Raw genomic sequence first — 27,686 nt, 5'->3', positions numbered from 1 at the left:
CATTTTCTGTTAGTACAATAAACCTCATTTGAATCCAGAAATGTAACTGAGTCCATCAGTTATTAGATATATGAAACTGAAATAGCTGTTGCAAAAACCAAAACTGTTATAAAGAAAAAAGGTTAACATTAATAGGGGTGCCCAAACTTTAACATATGATTGTGTATATATATATATATATATATATATACACAGCTGTGGCAAAAATTAAGAGACCACTGCACAGTTTTATAAAAATCAGCTTCTCTACATGTCTGACAGGTGCAAACATATATTCCCATTGAAACATCAATTTTAATAGATATTGGCTAAAAATTCACCAACCCAGTGTAACAGATAACACAAGCAAACAAAAAATAACCTGTCCTAAATCTCAACAATAGCCTGCTGTCCCTTCCTGACAGTGGAGGTTGGCAGCCTAAAGAGATATGGTTGTTTGGCGCCCCCACTCCGTGTTGGCTATCCCAGACTGACCCTATCAGCCCCTAATGATCTATAGGTGTGAAAACAATGGGCATAGTAAAGGGATGAAGGATAGAACTTAATTAAGAATAGACAGATTATGTAACCCTAATATACAACAGTCAAAGACAATGCTCCTTATCTCATAATACAGTACAATGCCTTATAATCGCGTATCAGCCATTAAACAGTGTGCGTTTTATGAAAGTAGCACACAAAAAAATGGGGTCACACAACAATTATTAAAATCGCCCCACTGGGACAAAAAGACCATACCAGGAAGCCAAATTTTAGTAGCAAGGTTCACATGTTAATCATCAGGAACAGCTAGTATGCCCACTCATCCGGACACCTCACGTCACTGGCACTGCTAGGTTCCTCATTAGGGCCTCCTGATGATCCGCAAAGACGGGGAAACGCGTCGAGGCTGGAGCTAAGTAGGGGCTTTGTGCCCCATTACATACATTTATATTTGTCTTTATCTGAAACTAATATGCATAAAACTAGCTGTTCCTGATGATTAATATGTGAACCTTGCTACTAAAATCTCACTGGGTAATTTTTGCCCTCACACTTATGAGAGACTAATATACTATATCCTTTAAATAGTCAGTGTTGTTTCAAGAAACTTAGAGACTTTATACAAGTCAATAACAAGCAAATATAACAGATTTTTCTCTCTGAAGAGACTTTTCACATATAAGAAACTTTGTAATATATCTTATCAGAGAAATCTTTTTTTTCCCTCTGCCTCCTGAACTCAATATTCACTATTTCCTATTGCAGTTAATGGATAGTGGGAAGGAGCATAGTAAGGCTGCGTGCACACGCTGCGGATTCCGCTGCGGATTAATCCGCACGGATTTTGCAAAAACCGCAGATAATCCGCAGGTCCAAAGACCTGCGGATTATCTGCGGTTTTGCCTGCGGTTTGGTCCTGCGGATTCACTATCTCCACAATGGTGGAGATAGGAACCCGCAGCGGTTTCCGCAGAAAGAATTGACATGCAATTCTTTCTGCGGATTCAAAACCGCAGCAAATCCGCGCGTTTTTTTCCGCAGCGTCGGCACAGCGTTTTTTTTTTCCCATTCAAATGAATGGTACTGTACACCGCAGCTAAAACTGCTGCGTGTCCGCAGCGGCCAAAACCGCTGCGGAAACGCAGCGGAATCCGCAGCGTGTGCACACAGCCTAAGAGACAGATAGAAACTGAGACAAAAAGAGAGAAATAGACCACGCTGCTGCTATCTCTCGGGGGTTTTATTTCAACCCAAAGCTGGATTTACAGATACAGTGCTCAGTACAGCTGTAAAATATTCTCCATGCTGTTGCTCCTTCTGAAATGTGACCTAAGAGCAGGAATCCCTGATGTTTTTGTGTACCTACTGTATGTGTCACCATGGTAACAGACTACAAACAGTTGAGAGACCCTATAAACCTTATTCTGCAGTCATACTACCTTCCATCTTTTCTCTACTTTTCCTTAAATAACTTTGGTTGGCAAGGATGCATGTATTTTGCCTCCCTGTTGTTTATGGCACTTTATTAGCTACTATATCAGGGCCTTGCTGATGAGTCATAGGGCAACTGCAGTTGCAACTCACCCCTGCTGTGAAATTTAGACTATCTTCTCCTATATGTACTATACAGTTAGTGACAGTTTGCGGTTGTGCCATTGCTATCTTTACAACTAGATAATACAGGGTGGGCCATTTATACGGAAACACCTAAATAAAATGTGATTGTTTGGTGTCTTACATTGAAATCTGCTGCAATGACCTGGGTACTGCGTTCACCAGACATCAACACAATTTCTATCTGCTCCTCACGTGTTAACCTCTGCGACATGTCAATGGCTGTAAACAAAGAGAAACTTGTAAATAACTCATGAAAGAATAAAGTAATGTTAAATCCAAGCACACCATTGTTTTTCTTGTGAAATTCTCAATAAGTTTGATGTCACATGATCCTCTTCCCATTGAAAAAAATAAAGTTGGATACAAAATGGCCGACTTCAAAATGGCTGCCATGGTCACACCCACCTTGAAAAGTTTTCCCCCTTCCATATACTAATGTGCCATAAACAGGAAGTTGATATCACCAGCCATTCCCACTTAGGTGTATCCATATAAATGGCCCACCCTGTATATTATATAATGATAAAATTCAACATTTCTAACAGTGTTAACTTCATTTATCAGACAATAACTCTCGCTGGAGATGGGTACAGAGGGAAAACATCACCCCATACACCAAATGAGAAGTTTGAAGGAGCCACAGTTTTAAAGGCATTGAAGGTAACATCATCTCCTTTTGGTAATTCTGTTAATAGTCTAGAATAGAATAAAGCTAGAACCTAGACTTTATTTCACCATGTTTTTCTGACTATAAGATGCACCGGACCATAAATCGCACCAAGGTTTTAGAGGAGGAAAAGAAATTGAAGCAAAAAATGTGGTAAATTCTGAACTAGTATACCCCATCCTGGTATATATGTCCCAATCCAGGTATACATGCCCCCTCATCACCATCCTGGTATACATGGTCACCTCATCCCCATCCTGACGTACATGGTCCCCTTATCCCTATCCTCATCCTGGTATGCATGGCCCCCTCATTCCTATCTTGGTATGCATGGCCCCCCTTATCTCTATCCAGGTATGCATGGCCCCCCTCATCTCTATCCTGGTATGCATGGCCCCCTCATCCCTGTCCTGGTATGCATGGCCCCCCTTATCTCTATCCTGGTATGCATGGTCCCCCTCATCTCTATCCTGGTATAGATGGCCCCCCTCATCTATATCCTGGTATAGATGGCCCCCCCATCAAGGTATACATGGTCCCTTTATCCCTATCCTGGTATGCATGGTCCCATCATGCTTATCCTGGTATACATATTTCAAAAAACTAACCATCACATCCAAGCATAAATATAGTGTGAACAGGTGCTTAACCTAGAGTCACCAACTCATATACATTCAAACAAAAAAGGAAGCACACTGTAGCGCCATAGCATGCAAACATGAAATATGAAAAATCAATTGCATTACTGCATTAGAAGTATGAAAAATTGAGAAAGTTTAGCGCATGAAATGGCCAATTTATGTGTACCTGGAAGCCACAGTAAGGCATTTCTCATTTTCCAGGACCCTAACCTAATGCCAATCCTCACCTAGATCAAAGTCTTCATCTGAATGGGAACCCATGTAAATCCTCTCCTTAGACTGAAATCTATATCTCTGTGGAGGAGTGGTGGCCCTGCTGTGATTAAAAACGCCTGCAGCTACCAGGTGGACTGCTCAGTCAGAAGGTTAATGAATACAAATTTCAAAAAACTGACCGTCACATCCAAGCATAAATATAGTGTGAACAGGTGCTTAACCTAGAGTCACCAACACGTATACATTCAAACAAAATAGGAAGCACACTGTAGCGCCATAACATCCAAACATGAAATATGAAAAATAAATTGCATTACTGCATTCGAATTATGAAAAATTGAGAAAGTTTAGCGCATAAAATGGCCAATTTATGTGTACCTGGGAGCCACGGTAAGACATTTCTCATTTTCCAGGACACTAACCTAATGGCAATCCTCACTTAGACCAAAGTCTTCATCTGAATGGGAACCTATGTAAATCCTCTCCTTAGACTGAAATCTATATCTCTGTGGAGGGGTGATGGCCCTGCTTTGATTAAAAACACCTGCGGTCCCGGTATGCATGTCCACCATCCAGTTACACATGGTCCCCTCATCCCTATCTTCGTATACAGCGTCCCATCATCCCTATCCTGGTATGCATAGGCCCCATCCCCATCCTGATATGCATGATCCCCATGAGAAAATTAAAAAAAAAAAACATAATCCATACTACTTACCTTCTCTGCACTTCCTTGCAGCATCCTGGGAGCAGTGAATATTCATTCTCTTTAATAGAGGGCACACGTGATCACCCGATTGCTACAGGAAGCAGGCAGTTGTGAGTACTGTGCCCTCTGCTAAAGAGAAATGAATATTCACTGCTCCCCATGCCTATAGTCCCTTCCACCTCTCGGTGCCAGCTTTAGTACATAAAAGCGGAAGGAACTATGGGCATGCGGAGCAGTGAATATTCATTTCTCTTTAGCAGCGGGCACAGGGGTTAGCTAGCACCTGGCTCATGCCTCCGGTGACCCACTGCCGCTCCCTCACTTCCCATCCTCAGGCAGTATATCTGGACCATAAGATGCACCCCCCATTTGCCTCCAAATTTTTGGAGGAAAAAAGTATGTCTTATAGTCCAACAAATACAGTACTTGTCAGAGTTCCATAGTTTTTGCTGAGTTTACCTCCACATCAGATAGTGTGTTAGAAGACTTAGCCACTGGTTCTGTCAAACACCCTAAGGCTATGTGCACACAGTTTTTTTAGATGCTGTTGGAGCAAACAGAGCACAAACTGGGCGGAAATTCTCCAAATCTCAAAATACCTCAAAAACCTGCAGTTTCCGCTCAGTTTCAGCTTCAAAACCTTCTAAAACAACTTAGTGTGCACTTACCCTAATTTGTTGCTTCTTCACTCTCCTTAAAGGTTTTATTGGCTATTATTTTAAAGGAATTCTGACTCGCTATGTCTCTTTCCTCATGTGCAGGCACTGCAGTAGTTTGGGCATCCACGGTTACAACAATTAGCAACGAGCTAGCTAGCTGTCACTATAACAGTGGTCATAACCATAGATACCTAAGCTGCTGCAATGCCTGCACATAAGAAAAGAGACATAGCAAATCAGAAGGACTATATTACATTCGTAATTGGAGGTGTCATGTAAGGGTATGCTTCGACGTGGCGTTTTGGCAGTGCTTTGGACACAGCTCCACCCAAAGCGCTGCCCCCAATTGTACGCACGGAATCACCACGTCGTATACATAGACTATGTAATTTATCTTGCGGAGACTGAGCATCTCCGTAAGATAGACACATGATGTGGTCTAGAAAGATGCGCCGCATGTCCGGTTATGCAGGGAATCCGGAGGCATCCCTGCATGCATAGTGGAGATGGGATTTCATAAAATTCCATCCACTATGCTGTTAAATCTGGATGCTGCGGATTGTACAGCGTCCAATCCGCAGCGTTTCTTGAGTGTGGAAACATACACTAAAAGTGTGGGCACACCTGGTTAAATTTAGTTAGAGAAAATGTAAGCAAGTTTAAGATAAAATGATCTCTAAGAAGTTTAAAATTAAAGATGACACATTTCCTTTAATTTTAGGCAAAACAATATATAGTCATTTTTTACATTTTAAAAATTACGAAAGGGAAAATGGGCCACTGCAAAAGTTTGGGCACCCTTGGAGATTTGTGTGCTTAGGTTACTTTGACCAAGGTTTCTGACCTTAACCCCTTTCCTACATTAGACGTACTATTCCGTCCATGTGACCTGGGACCTAAGTCCCAAGGACGAAATAGTACATCTAGCGCGATCAACTGCGCTCACGGGGGGAGCGCAGCTGATCGCGGCCGGATGTCAGCTGATTATCACAGCTGACACCCGGCACTATGTGTTAACCCCTGGCACACTGCAATCAAACACGATCGCAGTGTATCGGGGGTTTAGGGAAGGATCGGGAGGGAGGGGGCTCCCTTCGTGCTTCCCTGAGACCCCCGCAGCAGCCTCCTTCCCTGCAGGTCCCCGGATCCAATATGGTGGCGGGGACCTTCGGGGGGCTTGCAGGGAGCTGGCTTCCTCATGCCTGCAAAGCGCCGGGATGAGGAAGCCTCTAGCACTGCCTGTGACAGATCGCTGATCTGTCACAGCGATCTGTGATGTGACAGATCAGCGATCTGTCACATGACAGTCATGTCCCCCCTGGGACAATGTAATAAAGTTAAAAAAAAAAAAAGAAAAAAGTGTAAAAATAATTTATAAAAAATCGCTAAATAAATAAAAAAAAAAAATATTCCCTAATAAATTCATTTTTTTGAAAATAATAAAAAAAACAAAAAAAGTACACATATTTGGTATTGCCGCGTCCATAACAACCCGCCCTAAAAAACTGTCCTAACCTCTTTATTGAAGCCCTTAAACAATAAAAATAAAAAACGAAGCAAAAAATACTTTATTATCATTTTATTATCATACCGCCGAACAAAAAGTGCAATAATGCGCGATCAAAAAGACGGATATAAATAACCATGGTACCGCTGAAAACATCATCTTGTCCCGCAAAAAACGAGCCACCATACAGCGTCATTAGCGAAAAAATAAAAGTTATAGCTTGCAGAATAAAGCAATGCAAAAATAATTATTTTTTATATAAAATTGTTTTCATTGCATAAAAGCGCCAAAACATAAAAAAACATAAATGAGGGATCGCTGTAACCATACTGACCTGAAGAATAAAACCGCCTTATCAATTTTACCACACGCGGAAAGGTGTAAACGCACCCCCCAAAAGAAATTCATGAAACGCTTGTTTTTGTTCATTCAGCGTCCCAAAAATCGGAATAAAAAGCTATCAAAAAATGCCACGTGCCCGAAAATGGTACCAATAAAAATGTCAACTCGTTCCTCAAAAAATAAGACCTCTCATGACTCGGTGGGTCAAAATATGGAAAAATTATAGCGCTCAAAATGTGGTGATGCATAAACTATTTTTACAGTAAAAAGTGTCTTTTAGGCTATGTGCCCACGATGCGATTTTTAAGCGTTTTTGCCACGATTTTCGGTGCGAAAACGTTTAAAAATCGTGTACAGAACGCCCCCCACGCATTCCTATGGCATTCCGCACATGCTGTGCTAATGCTGCGCTTTTTTCCACGGCGGAAACGCATCGCGGAAAAAATCGCAGCATTATCATTCTTTTGTGCGGAATCGCAAAGAATTGCCACGATTCCGCACCCATAGGAATGCATGAGAATCGCTTACTTCCCGCATGTGGCTATGCCCACCATGCGGGAAGTTAAGCGTCTCATGTGCGGTTGGTACCCACGGTGTGGAGGAGAGGAGACTGTCCTCCAGGCCCTGGGCACCATACCCCTGTAAAAAAAAGAATAAAAAATAAAAAATCGGGGTATATTTACCTTCCGACGTCCCGCGCTGCATTCCCGGCCTAAGCGTTCCCAGTAATGCCTTGCGGCAAGGTCCTGTGATGACGTAGTCTCGCGTGACTCTAGCGGTCTCGCGAGATCGCTATAATAACGCAAGACCACAGGTCTCGCAAGGCATTACTGGGAACGCTGATGCCCGGGATGGCAGCGCGGGACGTCGGAAGGTAAATATACCCCGATTTTTTATTTTTTTATCATTTTTCACATTCTATCTTTTACTATTGAGGCCGCATAGGCGGCCTCAATAGTAAAAAGCCGGTCACACTTGTCAAACACTGTTTGACGAGTGTGACCAACCTGTCAATCACTTTCCAAGCGATGCTTCAAATTGCTTGGAAAGTGCTTGAGAAAATTGCGGCAAAATCGCAAACAGAATCGCGCGATTTCTGGGAAGGAGTCCGGTTTTCAGTGTGCGTTTTAAAACGCAACGTGGGCACATGGCCTTAGCGTGCGACAGCTGACAAAAATAAAAATCCGCTATAAATAGTAAATCAAACCCCCTGTCATCACCCCCTTAGTTATGGAAAAATAATAAAATTACAAAAAATGTAATTATTTCCATTTTCCCGTTAGGGTTAGGGTTAGGGGTGTGTTGGGGTTAGGGTTGGAGATAGAATTGGGGGGTTTCCATTGATTTGGCACATCAGGGGCTTTCCAAACACGACATGGCGTCCAATCTCAATTCCAGGCAAAAAAGTCAAATGGCGCTGCTTCCCTTCCGAGCTCTGCCATGCGCCCAAATAGTGGTTTACCCCCACATATCGGGTATCAGCGTACTCAGGACAAATTGCACAATAACTTTTGGGGTCCTGTTACTCCTGGGAAAATAAAAATTGGGGGTGAAAAGATCATTTTTGTGGAAAAAATATGATTTTTTAATTGTACGACTGTACGTTATATACTTCTGTGAAGCCCTTGGGGGTTCAAAGTGCTCACCACATATCTAGATAAGTTCCTTGGGGGGTCTAGTTTCCAAAATGGGGTCACTTGTGGGGAGTTTCCACTGTTTAGGCACATCAGGAGCTCTCCAAACTTGACATGGCATCCGATCTGAATTCCAGCCAATGTTGCAGTGAAAAAGTCAAACGGCGCTCCTTCCCTTCCGAGCTCTGCCATGTGCCAAAACAGTGTTTCCCCCCACATATCAGGTATCAGCGTACTCAGGACAAATTGCACAATAACTTTTCCAGTCCAATTTTTCCTGTTACCCTTGGTAAAATAAAGAATTTGAACCTGAAGTAATTTTTTTGTGAAAAAAGTTAAATGTTCATTTTTAAACATTCAAAAAATTCCTGTGAAGCACCTGAAGTGTTAATAAACTTCTTGAATCTGGTTTTCAGCACCTTGAGGGGTGCAGTTTTTAGAATGGTGTCACTTTTGGGTATTTTCTATCATATAGACCCCTCAAAGTGACTTCAAATGTGATGTGGTCCCTAAAAATAAAATGGTGTTGTTAATGTCATGGTCCAGTCCGGAGTTTATCTTCTGCTGTCTTCACTCCGGACTGGTCATGCAGGGCTTAATCTCCTCAGCCTCGTTCTGGAGCTAGCTGGGCTATTTCAGTCTCTCACAGCCTGCTGACCAGTGTTAGTGATAGCTCAAGCTTCCAGTTTAGAGCCACTGACCCTTGTACCTTGATGATCCTCCTGCCTTTGACTGATATTCACGTGTATGAACCGGACTGATCTCTGACCCCGTCTCTTGGCCTTTTTGCAGTTGGAGAAGGTTTGGAGGGAGGTTCAGAGAAACATTGGGGAGGCTCAGGGCAAATATACATTTTTTGCGGATAAACGACACTCGGTGGGGCCGACTTATCAGGTGGGGGAGAAGGTATGGTTATCCACCAAAAACATAAGGCTGAGAATTCCCTCTGCTAAGTTGGGTCCCAAGTTTATTGGTCCATATGAGACTTTAGAGGTGATTAATCCTGTGGCCTTTTGCCTGCGTTTGCCTCCGTCATTACGTTTTCCTAATGTGTTCCATAAGGCGCTTCTGAAGCCGTCGGTGCCTTCCTCTGATGAGTCTCCCTTGCACCCGCCGCCTGTTATGGTAGATGGTCAGACCAAGTACGAGGTGGAACAGGTGGTGGATTCCCGTATGCTCCGTCGTTCACTTCAGTACTTGGTCCTGAGGATCGGTCATGGGTGCCAGCGCGGTTGGACCGGGACATTCATCCAGGGAAGCCTGGGGGTCCAGTGGCCCCCCATTGAGAGGGTGGTACTGTCATGGTCCAGTCCGGAGTTTATCTTCTGCTGTCTTCACTCCGGACTGGTCATGCGGGGCTTAATCTCCTCAGCCTCGTTTTGGAGCTAGCTGGGCTATTTCAGTCTCTCACAGCCTGCTGACCAGTGTTAGTGATAGCTCAAGCTTCAGGTTTAGAGCTTCGGACCCTTGTACCTTAGTGATCCTCCTGCCTTTGACTGATATTCACGTCTATGACCCAGATTGATCTCTGACCCTGTCTCTTGGTATTCGTCTCTGCTGTTACGTTCCCTCTCTGGCATCTGACTCCCCGGCTTGTACCCAAACCACGTATTTCACCTCACGTTTTGGACCCCGTGCTCATGTTCTGGCTTTCTGACTCTCGGCTTGGTATTTTGACTATGTGTATTGCTGCTCCTTCTGGTACGTCTGCTCCTGCTAGTTTCTGACTCGGTTCGTATTACTAGTCTCTCTCGTTACCTGTGGCACCTGTGCTGTTGCTCAGGGTTGCTGCTCTTAGGGTGTAACCTCTCTTCCCTCACCAGCTCCCCCTGGCGGAGGTTTCACTACATTATCACTAACCTATACATTTAAATGGGATTTTGCACTTTTTTTTTTCTTTGGTCACGGATCTGCTGCATATCTTGGCAGATCAAGTGTCCAGTTTGATGCAGATGGCGCAGGACTCTTCTGTGAATCATCAGTCCCTTGTCATGTCTCATACCCACTTACAGAAAAAACTGACTGAGACTATTAAGACCATGCAGGGAAACACCTCTCATATTGTTTGTTAACCAGGTGACTCTAGATGTCATTTTGCACTCTCCTGAACCCTCAGTTAAACTTCCTGACACATTTTCTGGCGAAAAGGATAAATTTCAAATATTCAAAGAGAGTTGTAAATTATGGTTTTTTCTTAGACCCCGATCGTCTCGGGATGAGACTCAGCGGGTGGGGATTGTTATCTCCTTACTTAGGGAGGGACCCCAATCCTGGGCTTTCTCGTTGCCCCCTACTGCCCCTGAACGGATGTCGGTAGATAGGTTCTTTGAGGCCCTAGGACGTATTTATGACGAACCGGACCATGTTAGGGTGGCAGAGGACACTATTTTGGGTCTGGGGCAAGGGAAGCACTCAGCCGAATGGTACAGCTCCGAATTCCGTCGATGGTCCACTGAGCTGTCCTGGGACGACTCCGCACTGAGATGTCTGTTCAGGAAGGGACTGTCGGATTGCTTGAAGGACTCTCTGGCTCTCCATCCACCTCCCAGCTCTTTGGAGGAGGCTATGACTCAGGCTATCCTTATGGATCGGAGACTGCGGGAGAGAGGTGTTACTCAGCGAGGATTTCTGTTTTTCCCTGCTAACCCTGATGTTTTGCTTCCATCTGAACCTATGGAGGTGGGAGCCACCAACCCCCAGGAGAAAGAGCGGAAACGGTGACGTGATGGAAACTTGTGATTTTACTGCGGAGATCCCGGACATTGGAAAAAAACTGCCCCTCCTCTCCTCCGTCTAACAACCGGCTGAGTCTGGGTGATAAGCGTGGAGGTCACCCAGACTCTCAGGTACCTTTTTCTTCTTTTTCAAAAATACTGCTAAAGGTGGAACTTGGTGTTGAGAACGGCTTTTTCCATACTTTGGCTTTTGTAGACCGTGGGTCATCCCTGAACCTGATTGACTCTAAGCTGGTGGCTCGCTGTAGATTATGGACAGTTAGGTTGGGGACTCCCTTAAAAATTGTGGCTATTGACTCTACACCTCTCACTAAGGATGGTCTCCATTTCATTTCTAAAGAATTCACCCTTAGGGTGGGGGCCCTACACCAGGAGCTCATGTCATGCTTTGTTTTGGATAACCTCCCTGCTGGCCTGGTGTTAGGGTTTCCCTGGTTGCAACGGCATAGCCCGGTTATTGACTGGGGGTCCCGGGATATTGTTAAATGGGGACCTGGTTGTTCTGAAAATTGTCTTGCTACTGTGTCTGTCATCTGTCAGTCTGGAGGGTATTCTGGAGTACCTGAAGGATTTTGAGGATGTGTTCTCCGAAAAGAGGCTGAGGTTCTACCACCACACCGCCCATTCGATTGTGCCGTGGATCTTGTTCCCGGTGCCAAATTGCCCAAAGCCTGGCTGTACAATCTCTCCGGCCCTGAGCGGGCTGCTATGAAGGAGTATATCTTTGAGAGCCTCCGTAAAGGGCATATACGGCCATCTGTCTCTCCCGTAGCAGCGGGGTTCTTTTTTGTGGAAAAAAAAAGGATGGTGGTTTACGTCCATGCCTCGATTTTCGAGAACTGAATAAAATAACCATAAGAAACGCTTATCCTCTCCCACTGATACCTGATTTGTACAATCAATTGTCAGCGGCCAGGTGGTTCTCTAAGTTGGACCTCAGCGGAGCATACAATCTCATCCGTATGCGGGAGGGGGATGAATGGAAAACTGCGTTTCTCACCTCTGAGGGTCTGTTTGAAAATTTGGTTATGCCCTTTGATTTTACTACAGCACCAGCGGTATTCCAGAATTTTATTAACCATGTTTTTTCTGATTTTATTGGACACTTTGTAGTTGTTTATCTTGACGATATACTCATATTCTTCTGATAGACAAAGTAATATGGGTCATCTTCATGCGGTTCTCCAGAGGCTCAGGGAGAACTCACTCTTTGCCAAATTGGAGAAATGTTCATTTTTTACTCAAGAATTGTCCTTTCTAGGGGTCATCCTGTCCTCTGAGGAGTTTCGTATGGACCCTAAGAAGGTACAGGCCATTGTGGATTGGGTGCAACCCAGAGATCTCAAGGGTCTTCAGCGATTTCTGGGTTTCGCCAATTATTATAGAAAATTCATCAAGGGGTTCTCTCAAGTGGTCAAACCCCTCACTGATCTCACCCAAAAGGGGGCGGATCTCAAACTGGTCAGCTCCAGCTGTGGCGGCGTTTTCTTTGTTAAAAGAACGTTTCATGACTGCTCCGGTACTGGTGCAACCTGACTTGTCTAAACCATTCATCATAGAAGTGGATGCCTCTGAGGTGGGAGTGGGGGCTGTGTTGTCCCAGGGGCCCACCACATTAACTAACTTAAGACCCTGTGCCTTCTTTTCTAAAAAATTTTCCTCTGCTGAAAGGAATTATGATGTGGGTAACCGAGAGTTGTTGGCCATTAAATTGGCTTTTGAAGAATGAAGGCATTTTTTGGAGGGGGCTGTCCATCGTATCACTGTTATTACAGATCACAAGAACCTGTCTTACATTGAATCCGCCAAACATCTGACTCCGAGACAGGCAAGATGTTAACTTTTTTTTTCCCGATTTCAGTTTTCCATCACTTTCAGACCAGGTTCCAAGAATGTGAAGGCGGATGCCTTGTCTCGCAGCCTAGATTCGGTATCGCCTCCTGAGCCTCCTTCCTCCATTCTTCAGCGCGAGGTGGTGGTGGCTGTGGTGTCCCCGAGATTGGAGCAGGAGATTCGTGAGGCCCAATCTCTTGCTCCTCCGTCCATGCCTGAGTGGGCATCCTGGAATCTCGGCCACTCGTAAAGCCATCACTAGGTTGTTCTGGTGGCCCTCGTTGACTTCTGACGTCACTGGTTTTGTGTCCTCCTGTGAAATTTGTGCCCGCGCTAAAGCCTCCCACAACCGGCTGGCTGGGGAATTGGTGTCACTGCCAATTCCGGATAGACCGTGGACTCACCTGTCCATGGATTTCATCAACGATCTCCCACCCTCTAATGGCAAAACCGTGATCTGGGTAGTTGTGGATAGGTTCGGTAAGCAAGCACATTTTGTACCCTTAACGGGCCTTCCTAATGCTGAGACTCTATCTAAGCTATTCATTGAGCATGTGATTCGGTTGCATGGTGTGCCTGTCAGTGTGGTGTCTGATAGAGGGGTGCAATTCGTGGCAAAATTCTGGAGAGCTTTTTGTAAAAGGCTGGGCATCAGTCTGACCTTTTCATCGGCCTACCATCCCGAGACCAATGGTCAGACTGAAAGGACCAATCAGTCTTTGGAGCAGATCCTGCAGTGTCTTGTCACATCCAGACAAGATGATTGGTGCTCTGTGATACCTATAGCGGAATTCGCCTTCAATAATCGTGTCAATCAGTCTACTCGTACTTCTCCTTTCTTCTGCAACTATGGGTTTCACCCTCATTTTGATGAATTCTCCAGACTAGATTCGGAGTGTCCAGGGGCTGATTTGGCCTTTTTGCGGTTGGAGAAGGTTTGGAGGGAGGTTCAGAGAAACATTGGGGAGGCTCAGGGCAAATATACATTTTTTGCGGATAAACGACACTCGGTGGGGCCGACTTATCAGGTGGGGGAGAAGGTATGGTTATCCACCAAAAACATAAGGCTGAGAATTCCCTCTGCTAAGTTGGGTCCCAAGTTTATTGGTCCATATGAGACTTTAGAGGTGATTAATCCTGTGGCCTTTTGCCTGCGTTTGCCTCCGTCATTACGTTTTCCTAATGTGTTCCATAAGGCGCTTCTGAAGCCGTCGGTGCCTTCCTCTGATGAGTCTCCCTTGCACCCGCCGCCTGTTATGGTAGATGGTCAGACCAAGTACGAGGTGGAACAGGTGGTGGATTCCCGTATGCTCCGTCGTTCACTTCAGTACTTGGTCCTGAGGATCGGTCATGGGTGCCAGCGCGGTTGGACCGGGACATTCATCCAGGGAAGCCTGGGGGTCCAGTGGCCCCCCATTGAGAGGGTGGTACTGTCATGGTCCAGTCCGGAGTTTATCTTCTGCTGTCTTCACTCCGGACTGGTCATGCGGGGCTTAATCTCCTCAGCCTCGTTTTGGAGCTAGCTGGGCTATTTCAGTCTCTCACAGCCTGCTGACCAGTGTTAGTGATAGCTCAAGCTTCAGGTTTAGAGCTTCGGACCCTTGTACCTTAGTGATCCTCCTGCCTTTGACTGATATTCACGTCTATGACCCAGATTGATCTCTGACCCTGTCTCTTGGTATTCGTCTCTACTGTTACGTTCCCTCTCTGGCATCTGACTCCCCGGCTTGTACCCCGACCATGTATTTCGCCTCACGTTTTGGACCCCATGCTCATGTTCTGGCTTTCTGACTCTCGGCTTGGTATTTTGACTGTGTATTGCTGCTCCTTTTGGTACGTCTGATCCAGCTAGTTTTTGACTCGGTTCGTCTGACTAGTCTCTCTCGTTACCTGTGGCACCTGTGCTGTTGCTCAGGGTTGCTGCTCTTAGTGTGTAACCTCTCTTCCCTCACCAGCTCCCCCTGGTGAAGGTTTCACTACAGTAAAAATGAGAAATCGCTGGCAACTTTTAACCCTTATAACTTTCTAAGAAAAAAAAATGTTGGTTCCCAAATTGTGCTGATGTAAAGTAAACATGTGGGAAATGTTACTTAAGTTTTTTGAGTGCTATATATCTGTGATTTAAGAGCATAAGAATTCAAAGTTGGAAAATTGCGAAATCTTCAAAATTTTCGCCAAATTTCCGTTTTTTTTTCACAAATAAACGCAAGTTATATGAATGAAATTTTACCACTAACATGAAGTACAATATGTTACGAGAAAACAATGTCATCAGAATCACCGGGATCCATGGAAGCGTTCCAGAGTTATTACCTCATAAAGGGACAGTGGTCAGAATTGTAAAAATTGGCCCGGGCATTAACATGCAAACCACCCTTGGGAGTAAAGGGGTTAATTAGCCTGTTAGGCTGAGTTCACATGTGGCGTTTTTTTCGCGTTTCCGCGGCGGTTTTAACCGCGCGATTTTGCTGCGAAAACGCGAAAAATAAGCATCCCATGCATTCCTATGGGATTCCGCAATGCTGTGCTAATGCTGCGGTTTTTACCGCAGCGGAATCGCTTCACGGTAAAAACCGCAATATGCTCATTAATTTTGCGGAATCGCGGCGATCCCGCACCCATAGGAATGCATTGTTCCGCTTACTTCCCGCATGTGGCTGTGCCCACCATGCGGAAAGTAAGCAGAACATTTGCGGATGGTACCCACGGTCCGGAGGAGAGGAGACTGTCCTCCGGGCTCTGGGTACCATATCCCTGTAAAAAATAGAATTTAAAATAAAAAATATTGTTATTCTTACCTTCCGGCGTCCCGCGCAGCCTTCCCGCCTCTCTCCACGCTCTCGTTCCCAGTAATCCTTTGCGAAAATGCCCGCGATGACGTCCATTCTTGCGGGATTTCGAAGTCTCGCGGTCATTCGCGCGACGTCATCGCGAATAACCGCGAGACATCGTGATCCCGCGAGAACTGATGTCATCACGGGCATTTTCGCAAAGGATTACTGGGAACGGCTGCGCGGGACGTCGGAAGGTAAGAATAACACCATTTTTTATTTTTTTTTTGCATTTTATCTTTTACTACTGATGCTGAATAGGCGGCCTCAGTAGTAAAAAGTTGGTCACACTAGTCAAACACTATGTTTGACGAGTGTGACCAACCTGTCAATCAGTTCTCCAAGAGATGCTACAGATCGCTTGGAAAACGCTAGCATTGTGCAAGCTAAATACGCTTGCAAAATGCTAGTTTTTCTGCGGGAAAATCGCGGGAATTTAAAATGCGATTTTCCCGCGGAATGGAATTCCGGAATTCTCGTGGTAATTTCCGCAAGAGTTCCGGTACGTGTGCACTAGGGTGACCGCAAAAAATCGATGTCGGAATTTTGTCCGTCTGGACCCCACAAAACGACTCCCCTTTCCAGATATTGAGATAGCCAAAATTTGAGCTCGATCAAACGACGTTAACCCGTGCCGCTCATCGCTCAAAGTTTGAAAAAATCCAAATTGAGGTATTTTAAGATTTAGGTATTTTGCATAGTCTGTTAGACTATAAAGAATGTGACAACAACATTGCAGAAATAGCCCTGACCAAATTTTCGAACCATTTGTGGTATTTGAATGCAGAGTTGGTGGGATTATCGTTTTTTGATCCCAACATTACAGACAATGAAAAGTTGTTAATGGCTAATAAATTGCTCAGTAGCACAGATGAACCATCAGGGCACGCTAGGGTTGTAAATCCAAAAGTTAGGAAAGAAAAATTAAGAGGTAGGAAGTAACCGACTTTAACGACCTTCTGACAAAAGATGAAGAACAAAAGCAATATGTCCTGCAAGTTGTAAGCAAATGCCGAGCATTATATTCTGACGTTTCAAAACCTACTTTAACAAAAGCTCTAGAATAGATTAGATAACTATGTAAAATTATCAACTCATGTAGGTTAGTGTGCTCTGATGGTTCATCTGTGCTACTGAGCAATTTATTAGCCATTAACAACTTTTCATTGTCTGTAATGGTGGGATCAAAAAACGATAATCCCACCAACTCTGCATTCAAATACCACAAATGGTTCGAAAATTTGGTCAGGGCTATTTCTGCAATGTTGTTGTCACATTCTTTATAGTCTAACAGACTATGCAAAATACCTAAATCTTAAAATACCTCAATTTGGATTTTTTCAAACTTTGAGCGACGAGCGGCACGGGTTAACGTCGATTGATCGAGCTCAAATTTTGGCTCTCTCAATATCTGGAAATGGGAATCGTTTTGTGGGGTCCAGACGAACAAGATTCTGACATTTTTTTCCCCCCCATATGAGATCCGGTCACCCTAGTGTGCACTTAGCCTCAGGGTTATGGCTTGTTCACTATCATCATTAGGAAAGGCCAGGTGATGCAAATTTCCCTGCTTTATAAAAACCTAGCCGCCTTTAACCTTGTGCCAAAAACAGCCACCATGGGTTCTTGTAAGCAGCTGCCTAGCACTCTAAAAATGAAATTGGTAGAGGCCCACAAAGCAGGAGAAGGCTATAAGATAGCAAAGCATTTTCAAGTTGCCCTTTCCTCAGTTCGAAATGTAATTAAGAAATGGCAGTTAACAGGAACCATGAAGGTCATGGAAGACCAAGCAAAATTTCAGTGAGAGCTGCTCATACGATTGCTAAGGAGACAAATCACACCCCCCGATTGCATGCAAAAGACCTTCAGAAAAATCTTATGACTCCGGAGTTGTGGTACATTGTTCTACTGTTCAGAGACACCTGCACATTGCACATATATGGCCTTCATGGAAGAGTCATTAGAAGAAAACTTCTCCTACATCCTCACCATAAAATTCAGAGTCCGAAGTATGCAAAAGATCATCTAAACAAGCCTGATGTATTTTGCAAACAAGTCCTGTGGACTGATAAGGTTAAAATAAAACTAAAAAGAACATCTCACCAACCATTAAGCATGGGGGTGGATCAATCATGCTTTGGGGTTGTGTTGCAACCAATGGCATGGGGAACATTTCACAGGAAGAATGGATTCAATGAAATTTCAACAAATTCTTGATGCAAACATAACACCATCTTTAAAAAAAAAAGCTGAAGTTGAAAAGAGGATGGCTTCTACAAATGGATAATGATTGTAAACACACCTCAAAATCCACAATAGACTACCTCAAAAGGCGCAAACTGAAGGATTTACAATGGCCCTTAAAGTCCCCTGATCTGAACATCACTGAAAATTTGTGGCTAGACCTCAAAATAGCAGTGCATTCAAGATGACCCAGGAATATCACAGAACTGGAAGAATTTTCAAAGGAAGAATGTATGGAAATCCCTCAAACAAGAATTGAAAGACTCTTGGCTGGCTACAAAAACCATTTACAAGCTGTGATACTTTCAAAAGGGCATGCTACGAGGTACTAACCATTCAGGGTGCCCAAACTTTTGCATCGGCCCATTTTCCCTTTTGTAAATTTAAAAATGTAAATGATCATCTATACAGTATATACACCGCATTTTTCGGATTATAATATGCACTTTTCCCCCCCAAATTTGGGGGAAAATGGGGGTGCATCTTATTATACGGATATATCTTACCAGCCGCGGTGGAGTAGGGTTCCAGGGTCGCGGCTGGAGGAGGAAAGAGTGGAATGTTGCTGCAGGCCGCAGGCTGAGATGAGGGGGGTGTCTGGATGTGAGACGCGCCGCTGTGGGTGTTCGGTGCTGTGGGTGTCCGGTGCTTCGGCGGGTGTCTGGTGCTGCGAAGGGTGTCTGGTGCTGCTGCGGGGGCTCTGCTGACATTTTGTGAAAGGCTTTCTATGCGGTGGACTCCGGGAAAATGGCTGCCGGGCACATGCGCAGATTAAGATCTCGGCACCAAGATCTCGGGAGATGAGATCTCAGCGCTGAGATGTCTCAAATTCTCGGCAGAGCCCCCGCAGCAGCATCGGACACCCACCGCAGCACCAGACACCCGGAGCACCAGACATCCGCAGCGGCGTGCCACACATCCAAAAAAACCCTCATCCCAGCCTACGGCCTGCAGCAACGCTCCACTCTTGCTCGGTAACCAATAAGATGCATGGATTATAAGAAGCACCGCCATTTTATTAAAAAGTTTTTCTCCTATTTTTCTCCTCAAAATTTGGGGTGAGTCTTATAATCCAAAAAATACAAGATATATATTCCTAAAATACAACGGAATGTGATCGCTTCAACTTTAGGCCTTCTAGAGATCATTTCATCTTCAACTTCCTTGACTGATCACAATAACAGTAATTTTGACCAGGGTTGCCCAAACTTTTAGATGCTACTGTACATTTTGGGATAGGATCTTGGAGATGGGAATATCCCTTTAACGTGAAAAGAACAGTGTCTTTACCAATAATAACGGGGCAAGTAATTATATGCAAACAGTAGGTAATTAGTGTTCAGGTTTACACCCACAGTTGAAGATTGACTCATACCTGTGGACAGGCAGATCCCTGTGGGACACTTGTGTCATCAAATCAGTGTATTCCCCTTCCTCATGCTTATTCTCTGAGGCAGCTTTTCCTCCTAAAGATGCAATATCTTCCTAAGGCCGGGATCACACATGCGAGAAACTCGGACGAGTCTCGCATGTTAATACCCGGCACTGCCGCCAGCACATGGGAACGTAGCATGTGGCCGCATAGCAATACATGGAGCTGCACGCTCCGCTCCTGAGTGCTGGCGGCAGTGCCGGGTATTAACATGCGAGACTCGTCCGTAGTCCTCGCATGTGTGATCCCGGCCTAATATCAAGGCTGTCAGCTCCCCTTCTTTTATTGTCCCGTATAGACCCAGCAGTCAGGGGGAGAAAGCTCCTTCTCCTGCAATCTGCCTTCCTCTTCTCACTTCTCTCACGTAATGGCTGACCCCTTACACAGGACTCAATTCTTACTGCCTCACAGAAGTTAGCTCCTTCCCCCCTCATGTGACTCTTACAGGTGCAGTCTTTGGCTGTCTGCCCAGGGGAGTTTGTTCCATCTCTTTCCAGAAGCAGAAGCTACTGTATACCAAGCAGAGCTGGGTCATGTGATCAAGCCTCTGTAGAGAAGATTAACCCTTTTAGTGTTACCTGTCAGCAGGTCTCACGGTCTCACAACAAGTCGCAATATACTTTACACAGAAATCGCAGTATTTGCATCCGGTATCCCATGGAGATGGCCACTCTGTGGGATACCATGCAGTCTTTAAGTATTTGGAACAGATTTTTCTGCAACAAAAGCGATTGTATGCAGGAAAAACGCTTCTAAAATAGGTACATTTTTAATGTGTTTTTGATGCGTTTTTACACATTTTTTTGCCAATCATTTCAATAAGTGAAAAACACTGTAAAAAGGTTATGTGCAAATGTTGATTATTTCCTGCAGACCTTTCTGCTTCAAAAATGTGTTTCGTGGATTGAAAACCAATGCTTGAGAAATGCATGTTTTTCTGCTTTTTTCCTCATTTGTTAAAATGGGTGAATAGCGTAAGCGGTTATCTGAGTAGTGATTTGGCATCAGTTACACACTGGGAATGACATTTCTAATAAAGCCCCTTGCATTAGCGGTAGTCTGCAAAGATGACATAGATAACATTTTAGTGTACAGCAGATGGCGCTGTGGTTCCAAAAACTTCTGATTTTCTGTTCTGCTTGTAATTAGTAATATAAATCAGGTCTGGTATAACCGCACACTTCAAAGTGATTATGATATCATATGGAACTATACATTTTCATAAATTAGTATTCTATCTTTACCTATCACATTTTCTTTGTGTTATTTCACAGTTCGGTTACGAAGGTCGCTTGCCGATGGAAAGCGCTCGCTTGTTCTATGATGTGAGTGAAAAGGCTCGGCAGATCGTGCAGTCATACTTCATGCTGAATAGTACCCTGTACTTCTCCTATACACACCTAGTGTGCAGGACCGCTCTGCAGGGTAAGTGTGGCCACTCGTTTTCTAGATTTCTCATATTTTTCTCTGCGGTATTTCCTAAGTACACTAAGTAAATAAGTTTTGTAGCCACCAATGGGGAATAATTGAAATATAAAGCACATCCCTCTGACTATGGTTGTATAGAATTGATGATATAATTTGCAAGAACCAAATCTAGACAGTCCCTGATCTTGTTTATGAAGCACATTGTCTTATTGCATCCCTCTAGTTATGGGAGACTTTCTACATGTCAGTAAATCCTAGCCATGTGAGCTGGAATCCTCCCTGATGGCCACAATGATGTGTACAATGTGTGCACCAAGATCCTGTATGTGCAGGCAATAAATATGACTTTTAAATGGTGATATTAACTGAAAAACGCCCTGGGGGGTGACAGGTTCCCTTTAACCGTGTTGGTGTCAGAGAGATATACACTGCCTATTGTTTCTGTATACTTGCTAGTCATTGTCAATCAGCTCCAATTACAGAAATCCTAATTATAGACGTGTCACTGATGCATTATTACTGATATAGGTATGTTTTATGTCACTACAAGTGGCCCTTCATAGGAGTCCCTGGTTTCCTTTTACAGAAGCAATCTATGCAGGAAGTTTCTTCTGTATCTATCAATAATTAGTAATAAAATCCTTAAAATATTTTAAAAATTTACCATATATCAAATGTTCTAAATAGGACTGTGAACTTCTTATATACAACTGCCTATGGTATGTATGCACGTTATTTTCCCAGCGTTACATTTGATGACCATAACTGCACACAATTTAGGTATTTCCTAGAATTTGTGATCCCATTGAAGTTATTGTACTCCTTCACATCTACAGGTCAACAGGACAACAGGAATGATCTCAGTCACCCAATTCATGCAGATAACTGTTTGCTAGATCCTGAAGCCAATGAATGTTGGAAAGAGTCTCCAGCATACACTTACAGAGATTACAGGTAATATAGGACTGAAAGTAATGCTAGGACAGTAAACTGGATCACTAGCATTAGCATTGCAATACAGTAGATACCAGGAACGATTAAAGGGTTATTTCCGAAAACTCAAAGTGGCCTTATAATAATTTACACATATCTTTATTTATTTTTGACAATTTAACTAATCGATCGAGTGCAGTGCAATGTCTCTAAGCATTCTTCCTACCAGCTACCTGCTTTTTATTGCTTATTAGCTTCTTTTACACAAAATGTAACATATAATTATATAGTTTGCATTTCTACACCATTTTGTTGCTGTATAGTTTGTGACACTGCTGTATATTGCTGCCCTTTTGAGGTAGCTGCAACTGCATACTGCCCCTATGTTCTGTTACCTCCCCCTACGTGCAAGGGGGAGAATGGTGGCCATATATATATTAGGCCTATAACAGGGGAACCAGCTGACCATCTAATATGCAGTAGATCTACAACCCGAATTCCCAAAAAGCTGTGACGCTGTGTAAAATTTAAACAAGAATGCAACTCTTTGGAAATCTCTTATTGCCATATTTTGTTCCCAACAGAACATAGGACGCATATCAGAAGTTGAAATCTAGACATTATTTATTTAATTTGAAGAAACTATGTATAAGTTAATGGCAGCAACACATCTCAAAAAGTTGGGACAGGGCCATGGCTGCCGTTCTATAGCATCCCATCTTCTTTTTTCACAGTCTGTAAACATCTGGGAAGTGAGGAGGCCAATTGCTGGAGTTTTCAGAGAGGAATGTTGTCCCATTGTTGTCTGAAGTAGTATTTTAGCTGCTGAACAGTCCTGAGTCGTCTTTGACAGATTTTTCATTTCATAACTTGCCAAATGTTTTCCATTGGTGAAGGGCCTGGACTGCAGGAGGCAGTTTCATCACCCAAACTCTTCTTCTGTGAAGTTATGCTGTTGTGATGGATGCAGTATGTGGTTTAGCATTCTCTTGCTGAAATATGAAAGACCTTCCCTGAAATAGTTGTCTGGATGGGAGCATATATTATTATAAAACCTTTGCATAGTGCTTAGTATTGAGTGTGATGTGTAAGCCTTATCTCCATGTATGACTCATTGGCTAAGTCCTGACTCCCCGTTCTGTCTATCCTGTGGTTTTGTTGTGCTATCTTATGCTTTGACCCTAGCCTGTCTATGCCCCTTGGTAACTTTGTCCCGTAGTTACCCTGCTAGGAGTTTTCCTGGAGCTCCTAGCTCTCTGAGGTTTAGGCCACGCCCCCATCAGTCATGTGCTTTAGGTCCTGCTGGTCTGAAGCACGCACCTTCTCTGCTGCTGCCCGCTCCACAGGTATCGCTGAGCACAGTTTGTCTTACTCAGGACACGCGCACTGGTTCAGTGAGCAAGTGCAGTGCGGTGTTCCTGACATTATAACTTACCGTGAACTTTTTTTTTTTTGTATTCCTCACTTCTGCAGCATGGACCCAATGCATGCTTTATCTGAGCAGGTGAAATGCTTGACTCAGTCGCTGCAGAGGCTAAGTGTGGAACACCAAGCTCTGGCCCAGTCCCCACGGCAGGTTGCGGACTCAGTTCAGGGGGTGCTTTCCGCAGGCTTTCAGTAGGTTGCGAATAGAGATGTCATTTTAGTCCCACCCAAATTTCCAGTTAAGTTGCCAGATACGTTTGCTGGTAACAAAAATGAATTTAGAGCGTTTAAGGAGGGCTGCAAGCTCTTTTATTCCTTGAGACCCCGCTCCTCTGGGGATGAGAAACAGAGGGTCGGGGTGGTTATGTCCCTGCTTAGGGGGGCCCCACAAGCCTGGGCATTTTCTCTTTCCTCTTCTGCCCCGGAGAGAGTGACTGTGGATGCATTTTTTGAAGCCTTAGGGATTATTTACGATGAGCCTGATAGAGTGCGTTTGGCTGAGGACCAGGTGATGAGTGTCTGTCAGGTGAAGCACTCGGCGAGTGGTTCTCTTCTGAATTTAGACATTGGGCAGCTGAGATTTCTTGGAATGATGCCGCCCTTCGGGGACTGTTCCGTAGAGGCTTGTGTGAACGTCTGAAGGATGCCCTGGCACTCCATCCTCCACCTGACTCCCTGGAGGATGTCATGACCCAAGCGGTTCGCATGGATCGCAGACTGCGGGCAAGAGGTGTTATGCAACTTGAAACACCATTATTCTCCAGTGGAGGTGAGACCCGGACTCTTCCTGTGGCTATAAAGGTGAGCGCTGTCACCTGTGAGGAGAAGAAAAGAAGACACCGCCAGGAAAAGCAGTCGTGCTTCTATTGTGGGGAATCTGGACACTGGAAGAAGGACTGCCCCTCCTGTCCGTCATCCTCCAAGATGGCGGGAAACGACTAGGTCTGGGTAGTAGTCGAGGAGGCTACCCAGACCTTCAGATACAATTTTCCTCACGTGCAAAAATGGTGCTTCAGGTGGAACTGGAACTTGGTAATGGTCCGGTTCAGACAACCGCTTTTGTTGACTGTGGTTCTGCTGTGAACCTGATTGATACCCGAATTATGACTCTTAATAAGATAGGGACAGTCAGGCTTCAGGATCCTGTTAAACTTGTGGCAATTGACTCATCCCCTCTTACCCAGGACGGTATCTGTTTCTGGTCTGAACTTTTTTCTCTAAAAGTGGGTCCCACTCATGTAGAACAATTAAGCTGTCTTGTATTAGATGACTTGCCTGCAGAACTGGTACTGGGGATGCCTTGGCTTCAACGCCATAATCCCACCATTGATTGGGTGACAGGGGAGATCGCTCAATGGGGATGCAAGGATAAATGTTGTAACCTAGGACCTCTTGTTAACTCTGTTAAATCCGTATCTGTGTCGTCTGTTGGTCTTGAAGGTACTCTAGAGTACCTGAATAATTTCGAAGACTTTTTTTCTGAAAGTGAGGCTGAGGCGCTGCCATCACATAGACCCTACGATTGTGCCATTGAGTTAGTACCCGGAGCCAAGTTACCTAAGGCTCGATTGTTCAATTTGTCTGGGCCTGAGCGCCAAGCCATGAAGGAGTACATAGCTGAGAGTCTCCGCAAAGGGCATATCAGGCCTTCTGTGTCACCCGTGGCAGCAGGATTCTTCTTTGTGGAGAAGAAAAATGGTGGTTTGCGGCCGTGCCTCGACTTTCGGGGACTTAACAAGGTAACGGTTAGGAACACTTACCCACTGCCCCTCATCCCAGACTTATGTAACCAGCTAGCTGGGGCCCAATGGTTCTCCAAGTTAGATCTCCGGGGGGCCTACAATTTGATAAGGGTTCGGGAAGGGGACGAGTGGAAAACTGTGTTCCTCACATCTGAAGGACTTTTTGAAAACCTGGTAATGCCGTTTGGGTTAACTAATGCACCCGCTATCTTCCAGAACTTCATCAATGTTGTGTTTTCTGACCTGATAGGCCGTTTTGTTATCATGTATTTGGATGACATTTTGGTGTATTCCCCGGACAGTCAGTCTCACTTGCAACACCTACGGACAGTTCTCCAGAGACTCAGGGAGAACCAATTGTTAAATTGGAAAAGTGTTCGTTTTACGTACAGGAACTGTCTTTTTTGGGACTGATTGTGTCTTGTGAAGGGTTTAATATGGATCCTAAGAAGGTGCTGGCGATCGCTAACTGGGTTCAGCCTCGAGATCCAAAGGGGCTCCAGCGCTTCTTAGGATTTGCGAACTATTACCGAAGATTCATTAAAGGTTTCTCACAAGTGGTTAAACCACTCACGGATCTTACCCAGAAGGGGGCTGATGTAAAAAATTGGTCTGTACTTGCTAAGGAGTCCTTCTCAGCTCTTAAGAGATGTTTCATGTCCGCCTCGATGTTGGTCCAACCAGATCCGTCCAAACCATTCATTGTGGAGGTGGATGCTTCTGAAGTGGGGGTGGGGGCGGTGCTTTCCCAGGGTCCGGCTACCCTTACTAATCTCAAACCCTGTGCCTTCTTCTCCAAGAAGTTCTCTTCAGCCGAGAGAAGCTATGATGTAGGCAATAGAGAACTTCTTGCGATCAAGCTGGCATTCGAAGAATGGAGACACTTTTTGGAAGGGGCTGCTCACCCTATCACTGTTATCACGGATCACAACAATTTGGCATACCTTGAATCTGCTAAGAGGCTTACTCCTAGGCAAGCCCGCTGGTCACTTTTTTTTCACAATTTCAATTCTCCATTACTTTTCGACCGGGGTCCAAAAATGTTAAAGCTGATGCCCTGTCCAGAAGTTTTGACCCGGTGTCTCCCACCGAGCCGCCGTCCTCCATTCTTCCCCCAGGGATGGTAGTGGCAGGGGTCTCATCGGAATTGGAACAAGAAATTTTAAGGGCTCAGTTCCTAGCTCCGGGCAACCAGGCCAGAGGATAAATTGTTTGTTCCAGATTTATTGCGGCCTAGACTTCTGTAGGAGTTTCATGAGTCTAGGCTGAGTGCTCATCCCGGTATCATGGCCACTAGAGAGGCAGTAGCCAGGGTTTTTTGGTGGCCTTCACTGAGGTCCGATGTCGAGAAATACATTTCTATTTGTGGTGTGTGTGCTCGTTCCAAAAGCTCGCATAACCAGCCGGCTGGGGAACTCATACCTTTACCGGTTCCTGATAGGCCATGGACTCATCTCTCCATGGACTTCATTACCGGCCATCCACCTTCCAGGTGCAATACCGTGATCTGGGTGGTGGTGGATAGATTTTCAAAACAGACCCATTTCATTCCCTTGGCAGCATTACCCTCAGCAGAAACATTGTCAAGGTTGTTTGTGCAGCATGTGGTCCGATTGCATGGGGTACCCCTGAATGTGGTGTCTGACAGAGGTGTGCAGTTTGTGGCCAAATTTTGGAGGTGATTCTGTATGAAATTGGGCATCTCACCATCCTTCAAGTCGGCAAATCACCCGGAGAGTAATGGTCAGACGGAACGCACTAATCAATCCCTGGAACAAATTCTCAGGTGTCTGACCTCCACTAGACAGGATGATTGGTGTGATGCGTTACCATTGGCGGAATTCACTTTTAACAACCGGGTGAGTCAGTCCACCAACATGTCCCCATTCCTGATTAATTATGGGTTTAATCCTCATTTTGGGGAGTTTTCACGGGTGGATTCCGGTTGTCCAGGGGCAGAGGGGTCCGTTCAACGGTTAAAAGACCTCTGGGCGGAAGTCCAGCATAATATCTCTCGGGCCCAGGAGAGGTACAAATATTTTGCTGACAAAAAGAGAGCCCCGGGACAGATGTTTCAGGTGGGGGAGAAGGTTTGGCTTTCCACACGTAACATCAAGTTGAAGGTACCATCAGCTAAATTGGGACCAAAGTTCATTGGTCCGTACGAGATTATGGAGATAGTCAACCCAGTGGCATATAGGTTGCGTCTCCCCGCCTCCTTAAAAATATCCAATGTGTTCCATAAATCCCTGTTGAAACCCATAGGGTCTGTCAAGGAGGATTCCGAGTCTGTTGTCCCTCCAGTGTTGGTGGAGGGTCACTTGGAGTATGAGGTTGGACATATTGTGGACTCTCGGTGGGTGCGCCGCTCCTTGCAGTACCTGGTCCACTGGAAGGGATATGGACCAGAGGATCGCTCATGGGTCCCTTCTCACTCTGTACATGCAGATCACCTGGTTCGGGCTTTCCATACCAAATACCTGGGGAAGCCTGGGGGTCCAGAGGCCCCCCGTTGAGAGGGGGGTACTCTCATGATCCCAGTGCAGGTTTTGACCTGCATGTCAGGGGTTAATGTCTTGAGCCCAGTGCAGGCTTGGACCTGCATGCC

The 27,686-nt window shown here is 44.8% G+C and overlaps 1 protein-coding gene across 1 annotated transcript in view; it reads left to right on the top strand.

Moving 5' to 3' along the window:
* Nucleotides 1–27,686, top strand: part of P3H2 (prolyl 3-hydroxylase 2) — a 315,781-nt gene that overhangs the window by 260,653 nt on the left and 27,442 nt on the right. Inside the window, exons 10-12 of the mRNA XM_073589425.1 lie at nt 2,665–2,760; nt 20,825–20,975; nt 21,815–21,932. Of these exons, the coding sequence (XP_073445526.1) occupies nt 2,665–2,760; nt 20,825–20,975; nt 21,815–21,932 (365 nt within the window). The remainder of the gene's footprint in view (nt 1–2,664; nt 2,761–20,824; nt 20,976–21,814; nt 21,933–27,686) is intronic.

This window comes from Dendrobates tinctorius, unplaced genomic scaffold (genome assembly GCF_039654945.1).
Source record: "Dendrobates tinctorius isolate UK_male_01 unplaced genomic scaffold, ASM3965494v1 ptg000107l, whole genome shotgun sequence".
Classification (NCBI taxonomy): Eukaryota; Metazoa; Chordata; class Amphibia; order Anura; family Dendrobatidae; genus Dendrobates; species Dendrobates tinctorius.
This window is presented reverse-complemented; position numbering and strand designations above follow the sequence as displayed.